At 43.2% G+C, this 20,821-nt stretch overlaps 1 protein-coding gene across 4 annotated transcripts in view; it reads left to right on the top strand.

Moving 5' to 3' along the window:
• Nucleotides 1-20,821, top strand: part of il1rapl1a (interleukin 1 receptor accessory protein-like 1a) — a 196,375-nt gene that overhangs the window by 1,084 nt on the left and 174,470 nt on the right. For all 4 annotated transcript variants that reach the window (XM_019894532.1, XM_019894530.1, XM_019894531.1 and 1 more), the window contains exon 2: nucleotides 18,478-18,585. In XM_019894532.1, coding sequence (XP_019750091.1) covers nucleotides 18,498-18,585 — 88 coding nt within the window. In that variant the 5' untranslated portion in view covers nucleotides 18,478-18,497. The remainder of the gene's footprint in view (nucleotides 1-18,477; nucleotides 18,586-20,821) is intronic.

The following is a 20,821-nucleotide window of genomic DNA, read 5'->3' as shown; positions in this document are numbered from 1 at the left end:
AAAAAAAAAAAAAAAAAAAAAATCTATCCCTTGATCTATCGATCTGTGTGTGTTGATTTTGCATGTGCGTGTGTTGCTTGGGTGTGCAAAGATTGGCAGGTAGGAAAAGGGGACCAAGGTTGAAAATTTTGAGGGCTAATAAAATTCTAAAGAAAAAAAAAACTGACTGTTAGTCGCAGTGCTAGTGAATGATAGCGAAAAGCAGAGAGTACGGCACAATACAGACTCAAAAAGGGAGATCCCTGAGGGGAAACACATACCTGACTCACCCGTGGCATCAAATTTGCCGTCCAAGTTGTGCTTGTAGTTATCATTCTTTCCCAAATAAGCAAAAAATATGGTGGCCCTTATGGGTCAAAAGTGGACACAAATGAGTTTGAGGTCGCACATACTTGGCTTCACCGAAGGCCTAAAAGTGTGGCTGTTGTAATAGTACTAGTACTGGTGGTTGAAGTTCTAAGGTGTTACGTCTGTATTTGTCAAAACCAGGCATCGGTATTGCGGCCCTACAAAGTCCAAGGGGGCGCAACGACTTGACTCACGTTAGGTCTACATTAAGGCTGTCGTACTCGTGATAATTGTCGTCGTAGGACGACTCGCATTTGCCAAACACAAGCATTTCCCAAATAAGCAAAAAATATGGTGGCCCTTATGGGTCAAAAGTGGACACAAATGAGTTTGAGGTCGCACATACTTGGCTTCACCGAAGGCCTAAAAGTGTGGCTGTTGTAATAGTACTGGTGGTTGAAGTTCTGATAGTTGTAACTTCTGTATCTGTCAAAACCAGGCATCGGTATTGCGGCCCTACAAAGTCAAAGGGGGCGCAAAGACGTTAGGCCTACATTAAGGCTGTAGTACTCATGATAATTGTCGTTGTAGGACTACTCGCATTTGCCAAACACAAGCATGGCGGCCCTGTGAGGCCTGAAAAAGCAAATATTCAACTCATCCAAGCCAGACGATTTAAGGCATGGGATTGTAGCAGCAGCAGCAGTAGTAATAGAAGAAGAAGAAACAGTGTAGTGGTCACTGTGTCAGCCATTTTGTTGCATACTAGCAAAAAAAAAAAAAAAAAAACATACTGTTGATCCTCTGAGGTTGAAAAGTGCCATCTACAGGTTAGTGACTGCAAACATTCGACCTGCCTTTCGATGTAAAATTTAGGGGTAGTAATAATTGTAGTAGTAGTGGTGGTAGTAGTTAAAATAGTGTGCTGTATATAATGCTGTGTGAATGTTGCATGTAAACACAATGTGCTTGTACATTGAATTTGGCCTGAGGGAACCGTTGGAGGTTTTTATGCCGCTGTTCAATCGCGTGAATGCTAAATGCTGATCGACAACCGTTTCCCACGAATGATGGTACACGCTAGACGATAGATCTTTTTTCGCTTATGTTTATGCTCTATCGTTTCCGTCTGATTGCTCCTTTTCTGCAGCGTCATCAAAATTACTGCAGCAGAGCTGAACGAAAAGATCCAAAATGCATCTGCCTGTGCGTTTTTACACAGAATCCAGCGAAGCGGATTATCAATCGGAGCTTCCCGACGGCGGCGCGGCATCTGACGTTCAATGACATCAGCGGCACTGTGTGATGTGGCCTATAAAAATACTTCCCAGACAGTGATGATTGCTTGCAAAAAAAAAAAAAAAAAAAAATGGGACAAGGGCTTTCAGGAATGACCTGACTCACAGGTGGCATCCTGCTTTTGTTCGGGTGTGATGCTTTCTGTTGGTGACGTCTACGCAAAAATTTGATGTTGAGTTCTGGGGCCTATTAATGACTTCTTCTCCTTTCGTGATTTCTTTGGCGTTTTATGACAACGTGATAGCGTTCCAAACTCTGTTCTTTTTTTTTTGTGTGTGAATTTAACACAGAAGAGATGTCGTTTAGTGGTGATCTGGGGGACGATAGCGTCAATTGTCTGTCACACGGAAGGCGGGAGATGAGACGTGTGGAACTGTCCGCGGTGCTGAAACAGACAGCTCCTTTGTTCCAATCTTGCATGTGGAGGATGTTCGACTGGCCCCCGGGCCTCTCAACGAAGTCACTTGAAATATTCGGGCAGAATTCTAAGCATTGTTTTTTTTTTGTGTGTGCGTTGACATTTTCACACTTTTTTTTAAATGTTATTTTTTTATATTGCACACCGGTGACATTCCCTCCACCCAGCGTTGGCATGCCGGATTATGCTAAAACGCTTCATACATATTTCATACGAGCCATCTTAATTATGACATCAATTTCCGATGAAGCTCCACTCGAGCGTCTCTGCCGTGCGCCTCGCTCAGCCGTCGTTGAGCGCTTTTCGGATTTCCCGATAATCGGATCGGCAAAGCCCGATGTATATGCGGCGATTTCATGGACTTGATTGTGGATTAATCACGTCTTGAGCAATACTTAGCTAGAACTAGCGGAGGTGGAGTTTGCTAGTTTGCTGTCCTAAAAAAAAAAAAGTCAACATGATATCAGCTACACGGTCACCTTATTCAGAGACATGAAGGTGACAAAATATGAGGCTCGCTCTCTGTGATAAGCCTCCCCTTTCATTGAATTGTGTGCCCGTCACCCCTCGCGTTGATTGAATTAGACCGTGCCGCCGACTCGCCACTCGAAGGCGATCCTGTGGAGAATTGCGTCGATGGAGCAGTTGGACGGCGAGCGCGAGCGCTTGCGTGGCCGCAGGCGGACAGCCGGTGGTGGTGGTAGGGAAAGGGGGAAACACGCTCGGGGAGAGTCCCGCTGATCACACGGCAGATTGGGAGCCCTCCGAGCCAACGTCTGTCGCTCCGTGCCTCGGGGGTGTGTGGGGGGGGGGAAGGAGGGAGGGAATGGGCGGCGCTAACCCAGATCGACAAGCAAAATACACTTGACTCGAAACGGTTGATTTGCAAGACAGTTGTCGGTTCGGGTGAATCCGTTGGTGAGCAAACGATTACTCATTAAAAGGCGACACAGATGTAAACTGCTCAATTTTAAGATTTTTTTGGGGGGGTCTTGCTCACAAAATAGGAATGTGTGGAATCAGATTCAGAGAAAATATGGATTAAACTCAATGCTTTTTTTTTAGGGCTGCTTTGTCATGTTAGGCCAGTTCGCAACAGTAATCATATTCGAATCATTGTACTGAGAGCTTGTGATATTGAGAACACCCCCCACCCCCAAAAAAATATATATGATCAAACTTTGCCTCTAGTCGCACACAACCTAAATGTTGATCACTCAAGACAGTTGAGAGTTAGAATGAATCGGCATTTTATTAATAACGGATTAACTTATTTTGACAAATTGACTTTATTCAGGGGTGAAGCCGCTGCGTGGGCGTTTCAACAGCTGTACTTTCCGCACTGAGAGGGTACAACACCTACACTTGTCTGCATGAAATGATTCAACACCGAACACTTTTCTACTCTTACTGCATCAACAAGCACGACAGCATCAACATCAAGCAAACTGAGCATCGTATATGCACGACGTCCCTTTTGCTATCCAAACATTGACTTTTGTCGGAATGCCAATCCGTCACGCTCCGGCAAATAAAGCATGAATCGTGCACGCCGCTTTTGATGGTTGCGAGGTTCTTAGGGCCGCCCGCTTTGACGCGGACCCCTGAGAGGCGGCTGGTGGGCTGAGCTCCCACTGAGGCAGATTGATATTTGTAATTTAAGGGAAGCTGTCACGCAGCATCCTCCAGATGGAGAGTGCCGCAGAGGCGGCGGCGTCCATTTAACACGCTTTGTTTAGGAATAATCATTTGGATGCGGGAGCTGAGGATTTTTCATATCCTGGCGCGGTGGCTTCGAGGGTTCAAACCGCTCAATTATTGAGGAACGGGCGTGCAGTCACATGACCATGAAACTAAAAGGGGCTGCCGTCAGGGAATTAAAAAAAAAAAAAAAAAGGCACTGGTGCATCCTGGAACCTGTCGGTGATTTGTGTGCCGGCTGCAGCGATGCTAAGCTAGTCACATGTACATTGCTTCGCCTCCTCAACTACCTTTCCTCTGATGTTTGTTTTGGCTTTTATGAAGTCCTCATCCTCACTCAGCTGCATAAAGACAAGTTGGAGTGATTAAAGGCCCTCAGAAGAATCAAAGAGGAAACAAATCATGTCTTTGGCGGTTGAGATATGGTTGACTTTACATGCCTCGTTATATCTGAGCAGCTTATGATGCGAAACGGCATCAAAAATCCTGTTTGTGTGCTACAACTGTCAAAAGAAGTGAAGTACTGGTTATAAATTTGGCATAATGATCAATTAATTGGTTGTTACGAATTAGCTTAACCGTGTGTAGTTGATTGTTGATTAGTCGTGTCTTCAAGTGAGGCAGAGTGGAGTGCAGTACTCGGCTATGACCACCAGAGGCACTCTTGATTCGTTTTCAATTGGTTTGCCATCAACATGACGTCAGACTCAAAGTTGAGCTGAATCCACGTTCAGCGACCACCAAAAAAGGTGTTCAAAACATTCAGTGAGCCTCCCATTCCATTAGAAATATCGGAGTTCTGTCGGAGTTAAAATGTTTGACTCGCGAATTATTTTTTTCATGCTAATCCAATGTATTGACATGCATCTGTAATGCCACTATGTTAACGATAATAAAACCCGTCGCTTTCCATCTCATTTTTTTTTCCCCACCTTAACTGTCACATTCGTGTCAAACTTAACCACATTAAATCATACGATCAAGAAAGCTCTCTACCGTTGACCACGAGTACAAATATACTTTTGGATGGGAGTGCACGGATGCAATATCATAAACGACTGCAGAATGATCTATGTCTGAACTGTGTTCACGTGTGTCAATATGCAAGCCACACACATGACCTTGCAGAGCTTGCAGGCAGGTAAAGGCAAACCGATGGAGCAGCTCTTTGTTTTCCTTGCCGCAACATAATACCAACACAGTCAGTCTCGGGGAAAACCGTCGGACTCAACTAATGTTTTACAGGCCGTAATCTCTTTAAAACTATAATTTCATTGCTCGTACAGGATTGGCATGGAAAGCGACTCGCCGCCGTGTTCCTTGGAGACGTCGCTTATGAAAATCTCTGAGCTTGCAGTTCCTCGTCAGAACGACGTCGGAATCAGATTTGCTTGCGGCGGTGAAATATTAAGCCGCGGTCTCTCGGCGGACTGCATTGCGAGTAAGGAGCGACGAGGGACTCAATTTTATGTTTGCCTTGTCAACCCGCGTCTGAAAGTGGCTACGATGGCCTCTGCTCTCAAGCTGTGAAGTTTCCCCCCCCGCCACCCTCCCAAAAAAATCCAAACAACAAACAGGCCATGTGAGATCTGGCGAAGAAGCAATCGGAGGCGACGGGAGGCGGGAGAGGGCTCGCTGATGTTTGTGGACATTTAATTTTGGCGTCTGCAGCGCTGTGTGTTATGCTGCAATGAGTCTCCAGGGCTGCGCAGGGCTGCAATAAACGCGCCTGTGTGCTGAACAGCCATCTTTGATGTCGACGAAAGGATAGCGGCTATTAGCTCCCTAGCGCTCTAATGAGTGCGCCCCTAGTCCGAAGCCACTCCGATCTTTTAAACGCAACACACAGACAGTTGTCCTAAACGCTTTCTCAGTCCGGCCAATCTGTCCAATTTCTCCTCATCAGACTCACAAGCGAGGATGGCCCCCGTTTTGTTTGACGTACTCGCCAAACTCGCGAATCACCCGGCTAATGATGCATTACCTCAGGCAAATGGCTAGTTCCTGATCAGTCGGGGTTCCGAGTGAGCCCAAAGTGGATGATGTTACAGAAGCGCTGCTCGCGAATTGAAGTTGAGATAATTTAAAATAGAACTTTTTAGCCATGGTTTTATCCATTTGGCTAATGCAGTTGCTTTGGCTTTGCCATTGCCTCTGTGTGCGAAGAGGTGGCTGGTAAGGGGCTAGTCCTTTGTCTCTGTGGGACAGACAAAAAATCAATTTCACGGCTTGCTGTTACATGCTGTTTTTGAGTCTTGCGGTTCTAGATTCCAATGCCTTGTAACGTCTTCCGAAGGAAGTGCGCGCAAGTCACCCCCATTGTTCTTTGCAGTCCACCTGCTGACCAAAGTGGATCAGCAGTCTCTCCATGAGAGATGTGACAATCCCTCAACTCATGAGAGATGTTGGTAGACCAGGTCTGATGAGATGTAGACTCGGAGGAATTTGAAGCTGTCCACCTTTTTTCCATAGCTCTTGAGGGCGGTTGCTCAATAAGTCCGTGACCATCTCTCTGGGTCGTGTTATCCACTACTTGTCTTTTGGGCATTTGAGTCGAGATGCAAGCATTCCTCCCACCAAAGGATCAAAAGCAATAATCATACAAATGCCACAAGGTACGATTTCTAGGAACTGATCGATCAGGGTTCCGTGTCTACCAAGCTCATACCAGATGGGTGATGAAAACCAAGTGCACCATTGATCAAACGAATGGTCACCGTCTCGTTGGTGAAACGTTTGATACTTGGCGAGAAATACCAAAATAAATTAGCTTACCCTGTTGTTATGCCGTTCTACTTTCCGATCTCCCCTTTTGCTGCAGTGGTCTGTTATATTGGTGCCGTTTAGTCTCCTCTCAGATTTTGTACTGTGGAGAAGTGAAAACAGGACACTCCTGTTCCCTTCCATTGTTGATTTTCGAAAGTCTCGTTCAGACCGATGCATTATTGATGCATTTTCACAGTTTCTGACTATTACTATTTATAAGTGGGTTCCCAACTCCTAAATTGATTCAATCACACTTTTGGACAATTTCAACTCCCTAGCATTCATATTGGTAAACATTTAACACAAGTGAGGGTTTCGGTGAACAATGCGTAAAATGCATTCTAGGCGAGCTCCGAGCTTTTTTTTTTATTGTTGTCATGAGGATGAATAGCCATGGCAACATTGCAGCGTCATTGTCGAGGGTCAGAGGCATCTACTGTATGTTGGTGTTGATCCCGCATATGCTGTGTCTGTGTGGAGATGTGACACACAGGCCCAGTCAGTCGTGTTCCTGGCCTGAGTGGTGATCTGGCACCTCTCCTCCTCCTCCCTCCTCCATCTTCCTCCATGCTAACACCTCCGGGATAAACAGTCTGGCTTTGCAGGATGTCAGATAAGGAATGCTTCGGCCTTACAGACTCCATGATGGGAAAACGGCAGCGCATTGCAATTTGCGGCACAAAAGGCGCTAAAGACGCGGCCCGTGTCGGCATTCCGCAGAGGCCGAGTTGGAGGGAGAGCATATACACCCGTGCTGCTGTTCACATGCATTGTGTCATAGGAAATCCATCCTAGAGGACCCTGCAACCGTTTTCCCCTCTTTCTGAGCCCAGCAGGAGTGCTTTCGCTCACACACTGTGCCTATACAAAAAGCAGACCTCCTCCAAGGACAAACTCTGAGCACAAGTGATGAGCATTTATCAATTTCTCTGATTGGAAATCACATTGTTTCCTCCCCCCCTACCCCCACCCAAGTGCACTCTCTGAATAATCTGAACTTATATTGCCATGCATGTGCTGAAACGAATAATGCTGGTAAAATATAGCCATGCGTATAAAAAGAAAACAATGAACAAGGCATTTCATGGGTCTATTGGAGCATTTCATATCGCTGACTTTCAAACAGTATCAGTATCATCATACACACTCAGTTTGATCAAGCTCAGACCTTGGGGGGGGGGGGGGAGTTCATGGGGAATGCGTGAAATGACCAACAAATTTGACACCACACCATGGTGTAGGCAAAAAAAAACAAAAAAAAAAAACTGCAGTTTACGTTGGCCATGTGTCTATAAAAGTGATCCCTTCAGTTAGTTTCACCTCAAAAAGCACTTGGCTCTTCAAGTACCACGATAATGACCAAAATTTAATTATACGTAGCGTAGTAAACCCAAAGTGTGGGATTAATGTTATTATAAGCCACTGTAACATGCACGGTTTCAGAATGGGTGGGGGGGGGGGGGTTGACTCAAATCATCGTTTTTCTGCGTTCACAAAAATTCAACCTAAATAAATGTTTGAAAACAAAAAAAAATTCAAAGCCTGATGCAAAACAATTGCACTTAAAAGTTAAATACAACTGAAATGTACTTAAAAAATGGATCAAACAAACAAACAAACAATTAAACCACGATGTCATCACAATTTTAACTTTAAATTTAGTAATTCTTTCACTTACCACTAGATGGAGTTCCTCGTGTCTCCCTCACTTTGAGAAGTGTGGAATTTGCACGCAATGACTGCATCGTTCTGTGAGACATTCCTGGCGCCCCGTTAAAATTGACATGTTCACCAAATTTCGTGTCATTCTCTAAACAAAAAATAATAATAATAATAAAAAATAAACAGATAGGACAGGATGGTGGTTTCAAGCCCACCTCTGAATCTCCTCAGAATTTCTTGTCTTTAAATTCATTGCTTCTTTAGCCAGTGAAGCTCATATATCTTTCTTGTTAGAAGGCTTTTAAGAAGTAGAAAAGGTACTTGGAAAAAGTTTGTGATTTACTGCCGGCTTCGACCGACCACACTCAGGTGTACCCGTCAGTGCTTTCTTTTCTTGGCATAAACACGGACTTTGCAATTAAAAGAAATTTATGAATGATGCCCATTCGCAGTGTTCCACTTGACGGTCATTTCAGAGAGAGACAAAACCTCACAGTTTTGTTTGGTCTGTTTGGTTATTTTTGTTTGTTAGTTTTTATAGATTATATTACATTATAGATATTTTGGATTCCCGTTCGCCCTTCATTATCTGCCTGCATCGCCGTTGTGTCTTTCAAAAGGGTGCGCTATTATATTTGAAGGACATATTCGACAGATGCAAAGTCTGGAGTGTTTGGATGGTCTACATGTTTGTCATTTGTACACTTTGGGTTCATGTTGAGGGGGTATACGGTATACAGTTTGCTTTATGTTACTTCCTGTTTTATCAAATGTTCCACGATTCTAAATTTTGGAAAAAATACATAAAACATATCATGCATGATGCAGCTTCAATCAGGAATGCCTCTGCATCAGTTATTTTTTATCAGTTTGTACATTGTACAAGATTACATAGTAGTAGAAATGATTTCCAAGAGGTCAAAGATGTTGGTTCATTCGAAAGAGAGTGTTGAGGTCAGCGCTGCCAGGTTCTTCCGCACATCGTCGTCATGATCGAGTCGCACCTGAATTTTAAGCATGGATCAAAAGATCAGTTCAGCAAGTTGTGCTCGGCAAGGAACATTTCTGGAACGCTCCCGCTGGGAAGGCGCACCGAGGCTGGATCAAACCTGCGACACAGCTGGATCTCGGCGCTGCGGGCCCCGCTGGGATGCCAGCGTAATGTCACCCGATTTTCCTCCTTTCGCTCCCGGCAGAATTCCGGCGGCCACAAGAGGGCTTTGTGTTTTTGTGCCGTAAACAACATCTAAGTCAGCGTTTGTTTTTTTTCTTTTTAATTATTTTTTTTAAAGGGAGTAACTGTGTTATCTCTGCAGAAAATGCATCAAGAACTGAATTTCAATCATACCGTGGTACCTTGAAGTCTGAATTTCCCATTTTCAAGTTTGACCAGTATTTGCATTCGTTCTCATTTCAGCCAGCATCAAAGAGGTCACTCTGCTGTGTCTTTTGCTTTTTCCTCCCAACCCTTTCTGAAAATATGATAAGATGGCCGGTCGTCATGTAGATGACTGCGCACCGTCTTGCTTTTAGTGATGTTACCACTTCCTGTTTTTGTTCCCTTCCCATTGTCTTGTTTGGAATCTCACTCCGAGCCGTTATCGACCTAGTTTTTGTACTTTGGGTTTGAATCTTCCTGTGACTGGCCTCCTCTATTTGAGGACACAGCACTGTGTTAAGATGAAGAGTGCTACATTAGCTTCTTTTGCTAGCTCACGCCGTATCCTTATTGGGTGTGACGAAATGGTGCGTTGTGTGTTTTACAATAGCGGTGAAGTGGAAAGAATAATTTCAAGTATAATTGCTCTCAATGTAAATCGCATCGAGGCGGTACAGTTAACCAGCGGTGAACATGCCTGCTGATCAATCTCGGCTCTGGCCATTCAGAGCGGAGGTTGCAGGTTTTTGTGGCTACTTCCTCTTAAATTCAGCAAATACGTTCAAGGAAAACTAAATTGGTCCTTGTGTAAATGTGAATGGTAATGTGTCCAGATATTTTCTGTGATTGGATAGCGACCGGGGGCGGGGGGGGACTTAAAGTCAGCTGTGATGGGCTCCGCCTGTAAGTGCTATAGACAGTGGATAGAACAGAAATGTATTGTGGTCAACATTCACCATGTCATTTTAGTGGTACATGTAGCGTATCCATGTCAGGCATGAATTAGAAACGACCAGCACGAGGAATTGATTTAAGTAGCTTACGGCGCTCTTCGTTTTCAATTGTAATTGTATCACGATTGTCGGGAAATATTTCACAGCCCACCGGAAATTTGCAAATGAAGCCGGATTGGTTTTGTCTTTGCCATTAGTGTTCTACAGACGGGCCGAGACGAGGATGAAGAGATAATTGAAGTTTCCACTCACTCGTATCTCTCTTTTGTAACCTTTTCTCAGCTCTCCATCTCCCTTGCCACCTCCTCCTTTCCTTTCAATTTCTTCCTCTTGTATGGTATTCCCAGGCTGCCCCTAGTGGAGCGCAGAATCGATTTTTAAACAGTTAAGACCCCGGGGACCGAGCGGTGGGACCATTATTGGCGTCGTTTAGGCTCCATTGACACGAGGCTGCCTCCACCAGCCAACGGGATCGGCTCTACCGTGGATAAACCATCGTGCATGCTCTTTCCTCGCCTCTTGAAAACAGCTCAAGCCGGCCTTCTGTGCCTTTAGGGAGCTTTGTTTTTAAGTGAAATGTCGCACCACAGTGCTTCATCCAGCACAGTTGAGATAAGAACGAAATACGTCCAGCACATGTACGGTCCTATTCTTCTCACACGCTCACTTTTTCCCCGCTCTTTTTTTTTTCCTTATTTGCAACATATGGTAACATATCCGCCATGGCGGGACAGCAGCTGTGTGTCTGTCAAGCAGCTCAAGTGCACAAAGCCAATCGCAGGCCTCTTTCTGCGCTCTCGGATTGAAAGCTTTCGGGGAATGCTTCAGCAATTTCACACCATGTTGAGGTTTACCTTCGCCGGTGTCCGGGCTGAGCTGATTAAAGTGAAAAATGCACCCGGAGCCTCTACCTCGAGGGACTATAACTCCACACAAGGATGAAAATAAATGCGGTCTTACAGGTGATATTCTAGTCAAACGTGGATTTTTACACTACACGCTTCAAGTGACCCGGTTTCAATTTTTGGGGGGCATTCTTGTGGCCCAGTTTGGATCAGCGACATGATTTTTTTTTTTGGGGGGGGGATAATTTAATTTAACAGCATATGATTTTATTCAAGATAATAATAGATGTGGATTTTTTTCTATAAAATCAACACTCCATAACATATTCAAATATTTTAAATTAATGTTGACTGTGTATTATAATAAAATTGCTTAGTGTACTTCCATTCTGGCTTTGAACGAATAATGAGGGGTGGAAAAAACAATTTTAACACTTTATTGATTGGTTGTCTTTGAGATCAATTCATGACTTTCAAAATAAAATGAAGACGAAGGATTTAATGGGATTGCAATTAGACCCTTTTAAATACTTAAACTGGAAGGTGATTGGAATAATGATGCAAGGGGGACACTGGAGAATCATACAAAAACAAGAGACAGAAATTGGGAGATCACGGAGATGAACATGCTTGAATGTATTTCATTGAATTAATCTCAGGAAAACAAGGCCAGGATTTTTCGGTTCAATAATAAGAGACACGACACGTCTCCAAACTGAACTGAATTGAAATGTGTGCATGCCTGTGTGGCGTCACTGGTGGTCAGCTAAGTCTTGGCTGTGCTCGCCAACAAAGACAGCATTGACTGCAAGCCAGTCATCCTTAAGACGGCTGACAATGAGCCACATAGCTGAGAGCAACTCAGCTAGCTCTGGAGGGGGTGGGAATGCCTCGCTAGCTTCTCCGCTCAATCCCGTCAGCATGTCTGGGTGACTCAACCACCTCGCAGCTCGCTCTATCCAACCTCGGCCGATCCTGGGGAAAAAAAGCTTTGCTTCCAAAGCTTCCTTTTGTTTCTGATGCCCAATGCTAGCGATCTATCGCGGCAGGCTGAACAACTGAATGCTCTTCCAATTAATGGCAGAAAGTAAATTCAATCCGTGTTTCCATATTTTGCCATTCACTCAACAGACTGATAGACTTGAGTTGACCTCAATAGGCCCAGATTTCACGCTGAGCAAAATGTGAGTAAATTCAGACAAGGTCAATCATTACTTTTTGGTTTTTGTTGTTTTTTTTTTGTTTTTTTTTTTTTTTTTTTTGTTTTTTTTTTTTTTTTTTTTGTTTTTTTTTTTAGTGGTTTCCCGTGAGATTTTTCTGATTCAGTGTCATCTTTCCTTGTATGTTCAAACAGAGCAGCGAGGATTGGTAGCAGTTCAGGACAGCTAGGTAATTAATCTCACTCAGCAAGCCACCGAGAGAGCGGTGCATGATGGGACGGAGGCAAGGCATAGCTCAGCGCGCCTCGCTTGTTAGCGCCAACCTCCTCTGGGCAGCCTCCGGAGAGGAACAAGGCCTGCCCGTGGTCAAAAGCGTTTAACAAACATCTGCCGCTTGGCTCGACCCAGTTCATCATTCATCGTCTGTGGTTTACGTCGTCACGGCAACAAATAATGCTATGGGTGCAAATAGGGGGTTTGGCTGGTCTGTGACCTACGCACGAATCGCCTTGACACTAAGTCACAATTATGGTAACGGTGTTAATAGGCCTTTTTTAAATCCTGGCTTGACGCCGGCAGTGGTTGTTTTGGACCCACTGATTGGGGAATCAAACCCACAAACAACCTCATAAAAATCAGCCGCATGTCCCGCTGTCCAGTGATGTTCAGACTGATTGAAATCACCATCTGAACGGACAACGTAGTTTATCCAAGTGAAGTTGCTTTCACCGCTTCGTGCAAATTGGGTAGAGCTGCAGATTAGGTTGGCGCAGTAACGACAAACACGATGCGTTATCACGATCATTCGGGAGCTGTTATAATGATTGCCGTGCTGTAGACCACCTAATGCATCATTTTGTCTGGGCTATAACTTAAAACTTGACAAGCTCAACAACAACCAAAGAGTGGACAGGATACGAGTATAACTCGTCTGTTTCTGGCACGACTCGTCTGCTTTGAATAATTCTTCATTCCCCTTAATTGCGTTGTTTGACTCCAGCAGCTGTGCGGCGTTATTGAATTAAATATCAATTCGTGTGTCTCTCGTTACATTGCTTCAAAGGTTTCTCTGAACAGCGGCTAACCGCATAGCATATCAATAATGTAGCGTTTCACAGAACAGGGGGCTGCGATGCCGTACATGCGGCCCTCATATGCAGCAGAGACGCGCTCATCCCATGACACGAGCTCTATGATCATATACTGTTTTTTCCACCTGCCCACTTCTCATTTCACTTTCCACAGTTATCGCTCATGCATTATTGATCAAGAGGTACTACGGGCCTTGAAGTGCACAATGTGTGCGGGAGAAACTTTTAATTTCTTTTATTTACGGCTTTGTGCTCAGAGCGCTGCCCTTTCCGCCCTCTTCCAGAACGGTGCAACTTTTCCTCCTTAAGTATTTGTTTTATTAAGCCTTATATTCCGATAATAAATTGTTGCTGTCATTACTTATTCATGGCACTTAGTGTTTAAGAAACTCTTTGTACTTGCAAGGAGTGTTTCTGAGTCCATGATGCAGTTGGTCCATTTAGGAAATAATAACTAAAGTTAATAATCAATGCCCGTGAAAAATCTAGGTGAAGTCAGTGTTAGGAATGGGAGTGAAGAACTGGCACGTTTACGGATTTCTGATTGTAAGGATGTCTACGAATGTCTTCAGGAGAGGACAGCATCGCACACAAGGCACGAAATTGAGGGATTTGTGTTTTATAGCTAAACATCAAACTTTGCTGCGACATCCCCGCCGCTAGCACAGTGGCTCAACAACGCTAAGCGAGCGCCTTTCCTTGGAGGGGCCGGGGAGCAGGTGGGGTTGAGGATGGGCACAAAGACATGCCAGGAGATCCGGGCAGCGGCCATGCATGAAGCGTGCACACATCATCGCATCATTGTACTCGTCTGCCTACTGCTTTATTTATCAGAGGAGAAAGATAACAGTAAGGCTCGGCCCGCACACTCAAGCTGAGGACTCAAATGCTTCTACTGTTATTGGAGTCAAATTTATTCGTACACTTATGACCGTCCTGAAATGTTGACTAGTCCAGCACATCTCCCCCTCTGCTTTGTATCCAAATATGTCAACGTGCCATTTTTTTTTTGTACACCCCGACAGTGAACCGAACAAATAAAATATATGTTTGTGCCATTTTGAGGCGAGATAGGCAAGACGCCATCTCGGCACAGAAAACTGTGAATGTATCAAGCCAGGCATACACTGTACGGTTTTACAAGTGTTCATTTCAGAGTCCAGCTCACAGCGAGTTAATCGCCTGCAACAGAGCCAAAAGCGATAGTCAGCGCTAACAAGTGAAGTATTGTTCCACTTAAGTCTTGTAGTTGTCAGTAGCACACTTTCAAATTGTTCCAGATTGCCAGACTAAATCAGGAAGGTGTTGCCACGGCCGGTCAGTCAAGAATGCTAATGCTAATGAATATACAACTTTGCTTCAACTGTACGAGATCACGGTTGTCGCCGAAATACATGAAATTTATCACCGTTTGTACAACTTTGTATACACTTGTACACTACACCGCTCACAACATCCAGCCAGTCTTGAAATCGGACCGCATGAGAAGAACAACATCCATGCTTCTCTGTTTCCTACTGCTTATCCTGATCCGGGTGAGCTGGATTCTATCCAAGGTCACCAGTTAGTCGGTGGCCATATTAATGATCATATTTACACCTGTGGGCAATTTAGCGAATCTAAAAAGCAAGATGTTGAAATGTACCATAAAGTCTCATCAACCCTTGATAGCGAAAACCAAAAAAAGTCGGCCATTTTAGATGAATTCCATGGCCCATGGCTTTGACAACCTCCTACTTGGGAATTCACCTTAATACTGTAGGCTCCATTCAGAACCAACTATCCCAGACAGATGCGTCTCATCAACCCTTGATAGCGAAAACCAAAAAAAGGTCGGCCATTTTCATTTCAGATGTGCGAATCGCCAAAGACCAATGTATAACATCTACAAGCATCCTTAAATGGCGAAAACCCTTCACAAAAGCAAATTCTAGAGTTTCAAAAGTCTTTCTTCATCTTTTCAATAATGAGCAAAAGTTTCTTTTTTTAGCTACCTCTTTGTGGTGCTACAACAAAAGTGTGTCCAGTGTTTTCCCGGCATTTTGCAAGGGCCACAATGCACTTCTGTGTGTGCGTGTGTGTGTCCGTTAAGATGTGAGGGGGGTGATGTCATGGCTGGCAGAACCTGAGTCCTGCTGTGTTTGCGAAGCCGAGACATGAGCGGGACAACATTGTTCCTTTTCAATTCACCCGCTCGCTTCCAGTCTGAGGCTCCGGTCGAGTGAATCAAAGTATAATTGGCGTATTTCCCATGTCGGACAGCTACAGTGTGGTCATTGAAGGGATGCAAATGACATTATTTAGGAGGCATTCACCGAAATAAACTCCTGGCTAATTAGTGCACTTTGTTTTGCTTGTGTGACCAACTGTGTGTACCGTGCAGCTGCTCTCTCGTGGGCTTCAAGGAGGTGGTCTGTTAACTGTGCTCGGGTTCATTCAGAGGGCTAACTTCTTTGCAACGATTCACGTGTACACTATACAGACAAAAGCATTCAAAACCGCTTTTTGGTCAATTAATTTGTCAATCACAGATCGGCCTAGACTCCCAGTTACTCTTGAATGTTAACTGTCCATCTCAACCAAGACAGGCCGGGCATTGTTTTCTTGTTCGAAACCTTTTGCATACCACGTACCATTAAAAAAAACAGATTCTCTCTTTTAAATAAATACTACAGAAACCACCTGTTATTTTCACTACTGGTCTCTAGCTAATGACGCACACGGTGAATTATTGCGGATATTGCGTCCTGGTGAGGAAATCCACTGATTTTCTGTGGACTATAGCACAGAATTAGCTCCCTATGGACAAGTGCCCCATTTTGCAGTGCAATTTTCATTTCCGTAATGTTGTTATGCATATTTAAGGAAGCAGGTGTCTCCATTTGTAGACGTAATTGCAAGACTGTGCGGGGCTCCAACTGTAGCTAAAATCAACGAGCAAACCAACAGCTGATTTAATACAGGACATCCACTGCAGTTTGCTGTGTTCTCCATGTGTGGATTAAAAAAAAAATGATTGAGGAGAGAAAGGTTTCTTGTCCAAACGTACGCTTAGAGAGGCTCCTTTCATTAGCTATGCTAATCTGCCTGACACGTGACCCCTGCTGCAGCTCGCTGGCTCCCCATTCGACGTTGGTTTTCTCTTCTCCAAATGCCAGGGTCCTCTCCTCTTCTTCTTCTTAAGTTTCCGGATCATTGGCTTCGGTTGTTGCTTGTTCTCATAGCCACTGACAGAAACATGATGTGACTTGAGAATTCAAGACTCTTCCGGATGGATTGCTGTATATCTGACTCTACAGATACATTCTACACAGATGATTGTTTCAATCATTGACCTGACAGTTTGGTCCTGAAGGCACAGAGTAAAACTTTAAATAATACAGACAATATAGCTACTTTCTTCAATTTTAAATGTTTTGATCATTCATAGGTTTGACCCAGTAGGTTAACAATTTCAGCGATATTTAATGAATCGTGTTTTGGAGCATGTCTGAGGCAAAATTTAAAGCGAAATACTGCTCACACTTGGCTGCAACCAGCAGGGGCGCTGTTTGATTCACATCCCTAGTTTTGTATAGAAGAAGAATGTGCTAACAGAACAGGAAATTGGAATTTGAACTTCTGTACATCATAAAGACAGTACAGCATTCTGCACCTGGCATAGAAACAGGAGCCCAGATCATTTAGTTAGCAAGGGTATCTGCAAACGATGTCCACATATAATATTTTAATCACTGATTTATTGTCGTGGAATTGAGTGATCATCATTTTCATCTGGAGGCCATTGAGGCAAAGTGGACACAGGGGCTTTGGAGATTTACTCTTAGCGAGTTTACTGTCTAAAGAGGATCAGGCTTTTTTTTTTTTACATTTTATAGATTGAAAATTTTATTTTGGTTTTAAATAAAGTGGCCCATCATACACAATTTTAGTTGTTTATTGAGATACTCCCTGGCTTCATTATCTCCATAAAGTCTCCTCCATTTCTGCTGTTTGACAAAACAGCAGCTGCTGCAATCAGCTAGCTAGCCTTCTAAGCTAACAATCATCATCCTTAATTACTGTTTTATTTTTCCTTATTTGTTTAACATCAAATTCATACAGCGGCAACTGGCTCTAATTTGGGAGGCTCCTATTAGAGCATAATTACCTCATGTTAGATGATGTCATTTACTCACAGATGATGGTGTTGAGAATGGCTAACCTCTGTCAATTAATATGATATACGAGTCGATGAGGGATATCGGAGGAATATTTGCTATAACTCGGTTAGTCAAGAGGTAATGATTTGAAATTCCCTCGCCTGGCTTGAATGACGACGCCTATTTTTAGTGGTGTTTCTTACAGGTGTGATTATTTCTTTATTGATTTGTCAGCATCTCGGGGAATAGTTTTCGGCCTGAAATATATCCACCGGCACTGATAATCTGTCCCATTGGCACTCATGAGAGCGAAAGACCACAAGTAGATATTGGGAAGTGTGGACATGAGTTAAGATGTTCCCTTGGGTAAAACTGTTCATGGTATTGTGTGTTTTCAAGGAAGCAGGTGCAATATGATGCAATTCACTCCAATTCCAAGAAGATTCATTCTAATTGCTTGATCAGTTTGGTGATGAATCCAAACTGCAGCCTGATTTTGGCTACTACAAGATTTGGCAGAGACTTGCGACAACCTTGACGTGGCACGGATACAATTTGAGACCCAAGAGAGGGTGAAATAATCAAAATTGACATTTTAGGCCGTAATTATCGGCACCATTTGTAACTAGACAGAAATATGAAAGGAAACCTTTTTGTTTCTTTTTTTTTTCCGCCAGATTGTCATGACTTTTAAAGCGATGCATCACGGCTCTATCTCGAATTATATCCGCCAAACATTAAAAAAAAATAAAAAATGGACTATATTGTAGACAATTATGTTTATTGTTTGACGCCCACATCCCACAAAGTATACTTGGAAAAATCACAGTAGGAAGCAAAATTACAACACTCACTTGCAACTCTATAAAAATGAGCAGGTATTCCGGTTTTCTCTGCATACCCTGCTGTTTTTCTCAGTGGAATCCACTCGTGTTGGAGCTCTCTCTCATCTGTCTCTCCCCCCACCCCCTCACCCCTTTTTTTTTCTTTCAGGCTGCAAAGCGAGGACAGGGATGAAGATGAGACCTCCCGGCCCTCTGCTGATTCTGCTCTATGTCACACTGTCAAAGTGTCTAAAGGTGGTCTCCAAGAGAGGCTCAGGTATTTAACAATCCGTCTCCACGGCGACAACCCTGCGCTGTGCTTGCATACTGCTATGTTCTAATGAGCCCATGCGCAACTGTCTCGACTTTAGACGGGTGGTGTTATTCAAAGCTTTTGAATATAAATAGCATGACTCATATCAGGGATTATTATGCGGAATGTGCCGCTTGATTGCTGTGTTTTTCAAGCTGTGGACGTTCAAGCTTCAGCTGCTTTTGTTTCTTAGCCCTTGTGCCCCTTTGCGTGTCGGCACCCGCGGATTCAACTATGTATGGATTTTGAGGGTTTTTTTTCAATATTGGTTGTAATTTATATGCTGATTTTCATTATTCGCAGGGCAGCCCGGTTCACTTTGTATTTTGGCGCCGCTTGCATTCCAATACAGTGGCGCCTTGTCTTATGAGCACCCCAACTTGCGAGTTTTTTTGGAGTCACGCACACTTGCTTGGTCGATTTATTCATTTATTTCGTTTTAGCTTGATGTCGTGAGCCAAAATTGAAGTTGCTGTCTTGCATCAGATACAACACCGCTTGAGTGAAGTGGAAAAAATAAAAAGGAAAGCCACAGTGTTGGATGCATTTACAGATGTTTATTGAACCAAACAAACAATCAAACATGCAAATTCATAGACCGACTGGCCACTTTGCTGAGGTCACTTCCTTTAAAGGCACAAATACAGCTGAAGTCCAAGTACCGCTGTGCCGCTCTTCGGAATTTGGAATTAAAGTGGTTTGGTGACATTCAACCCTCGGACTTGTGTCCAGAGTCAGCCTAATGTCTCCATTTGCGATGGTCCCTGCCAACGTTGTCCTCTGCATACACAATTACAATGAAGTGCGTGCATGCCCGTGTGTGCGGATGTGTGCGACATAAGCCTTTTCAAGCGGGATTTTGGCCTTCACTCTTGATTAAAACTTTGATTGAGTTATATATCCTTGCAGTTAATTATGTCCCCATTTAATTAGCTGACAAATTTATGAAAATATACAAGATAAAGCGGAGGCTTTTGACACAAGCCAAAGCACACATTTTAATCAGTCAATTCCAGGAATGTTTTTGAAGGTTTATTTATTTTTTTCACCTAAAACGTCTTGATGGAATGTTTCTACATATTTTAAATTACATTGCTTAAATTAGCTCACCCACTTACACGATCATGATAAGGATTATAACTATGCCATAAAATGAATCATAGCCTGACCAAATTTTCAGTTAAAGCTGTCAATGACACATTTGGAAATGGCAATAGACTGCACAATATAGTTTTAATAGATATTATTATCTCAATCCACGCTTCTCCATTATTCTCATTTTTATTGTGAGAACGCTCCAGGCAACGTCTTTTTGAATCCTACAAAAGACCATGTTTTCCTCCAAATTCCTATTAAAAGGAATATGATTCTTATTAATGGGAATATCTTTTCATTGAAATTTTTGGCACGGCTTCTTAACCCTTTCAGGGACAGCGGTTACTACAGTGGGCAGCTTACAGGGTGCATGAAAGGGTTTAAGACACATCCATGATATCATTTACAGATAGTTGATAGGTGTTGCATTAATGTTTTGTATATTACTGGCCTTCATGGCAACAAATTAAAGGCATTGGGTTTGTATAGTCAAATTGTCAGGTGTGGAAAAGTGACATTAGCTCGACCCGCCTCAATCTGCAGTGAGTGACAGCTCCCAAATGATCCAATTTGGGAGCGACTGGGTCGCCAGGGGTTAACGTCAAGTCATTTTGTTTTCTAAATGCCAGCAAATTGAGTATCAATTGGTAACAAATGCAAAGGTCACAAGAGAAAATGGGGAGCAAAAACCTAACTGAAAATGAGAGGTTTTGGTTTAGGTTTTTTTGTTTGTTTGTTTTTTAGCTCTTTGAGAAGACCTAAACTCGGTGAAGCAGCATGTGGCTTATTGCTTGAGGTCATTTTTGATGCTCCCTTTTCCAAATTAAAGTGAAGAATTTTATGTTGGTGGCCACAAGGTGACTCGTGTTCAGTGCTCACTTCTATCTATCTATCTATCTATCTATCTATCTATCTATCTATCTATCTATCTATCTATCTATCTATCTATCTATCTATCTATCTATCTATCTATCTATCTATCTATCTATCTATCTATCTATCTATCTATCTATCTATCTATCTATCTATCTATCTATCTATCTATCTATCTATCTATCTATCTATCTATCTATCTATCTATCTATCTATCTATCTATCTATCTAT

The sequence above is a fragment of the Hippocampus comes genome, unplaced genomic scaffold (assembly GCF_001891065.2).
Source record: "Hippocampus comes isolate QL1 unplaced genomic scaffold, H_comes_QL1_v1.1 scaffold96, whole genome shotgun sequence".
NCBI lineage: Eukaryota > Metazoa > Chordata > Actinopteri > Syngnathiformes > Syngnathidae > Hippocampus > Hippocampus comes.
This window is presented reverse-complemented; position numbering and strand designations above follow the sequence as displayed.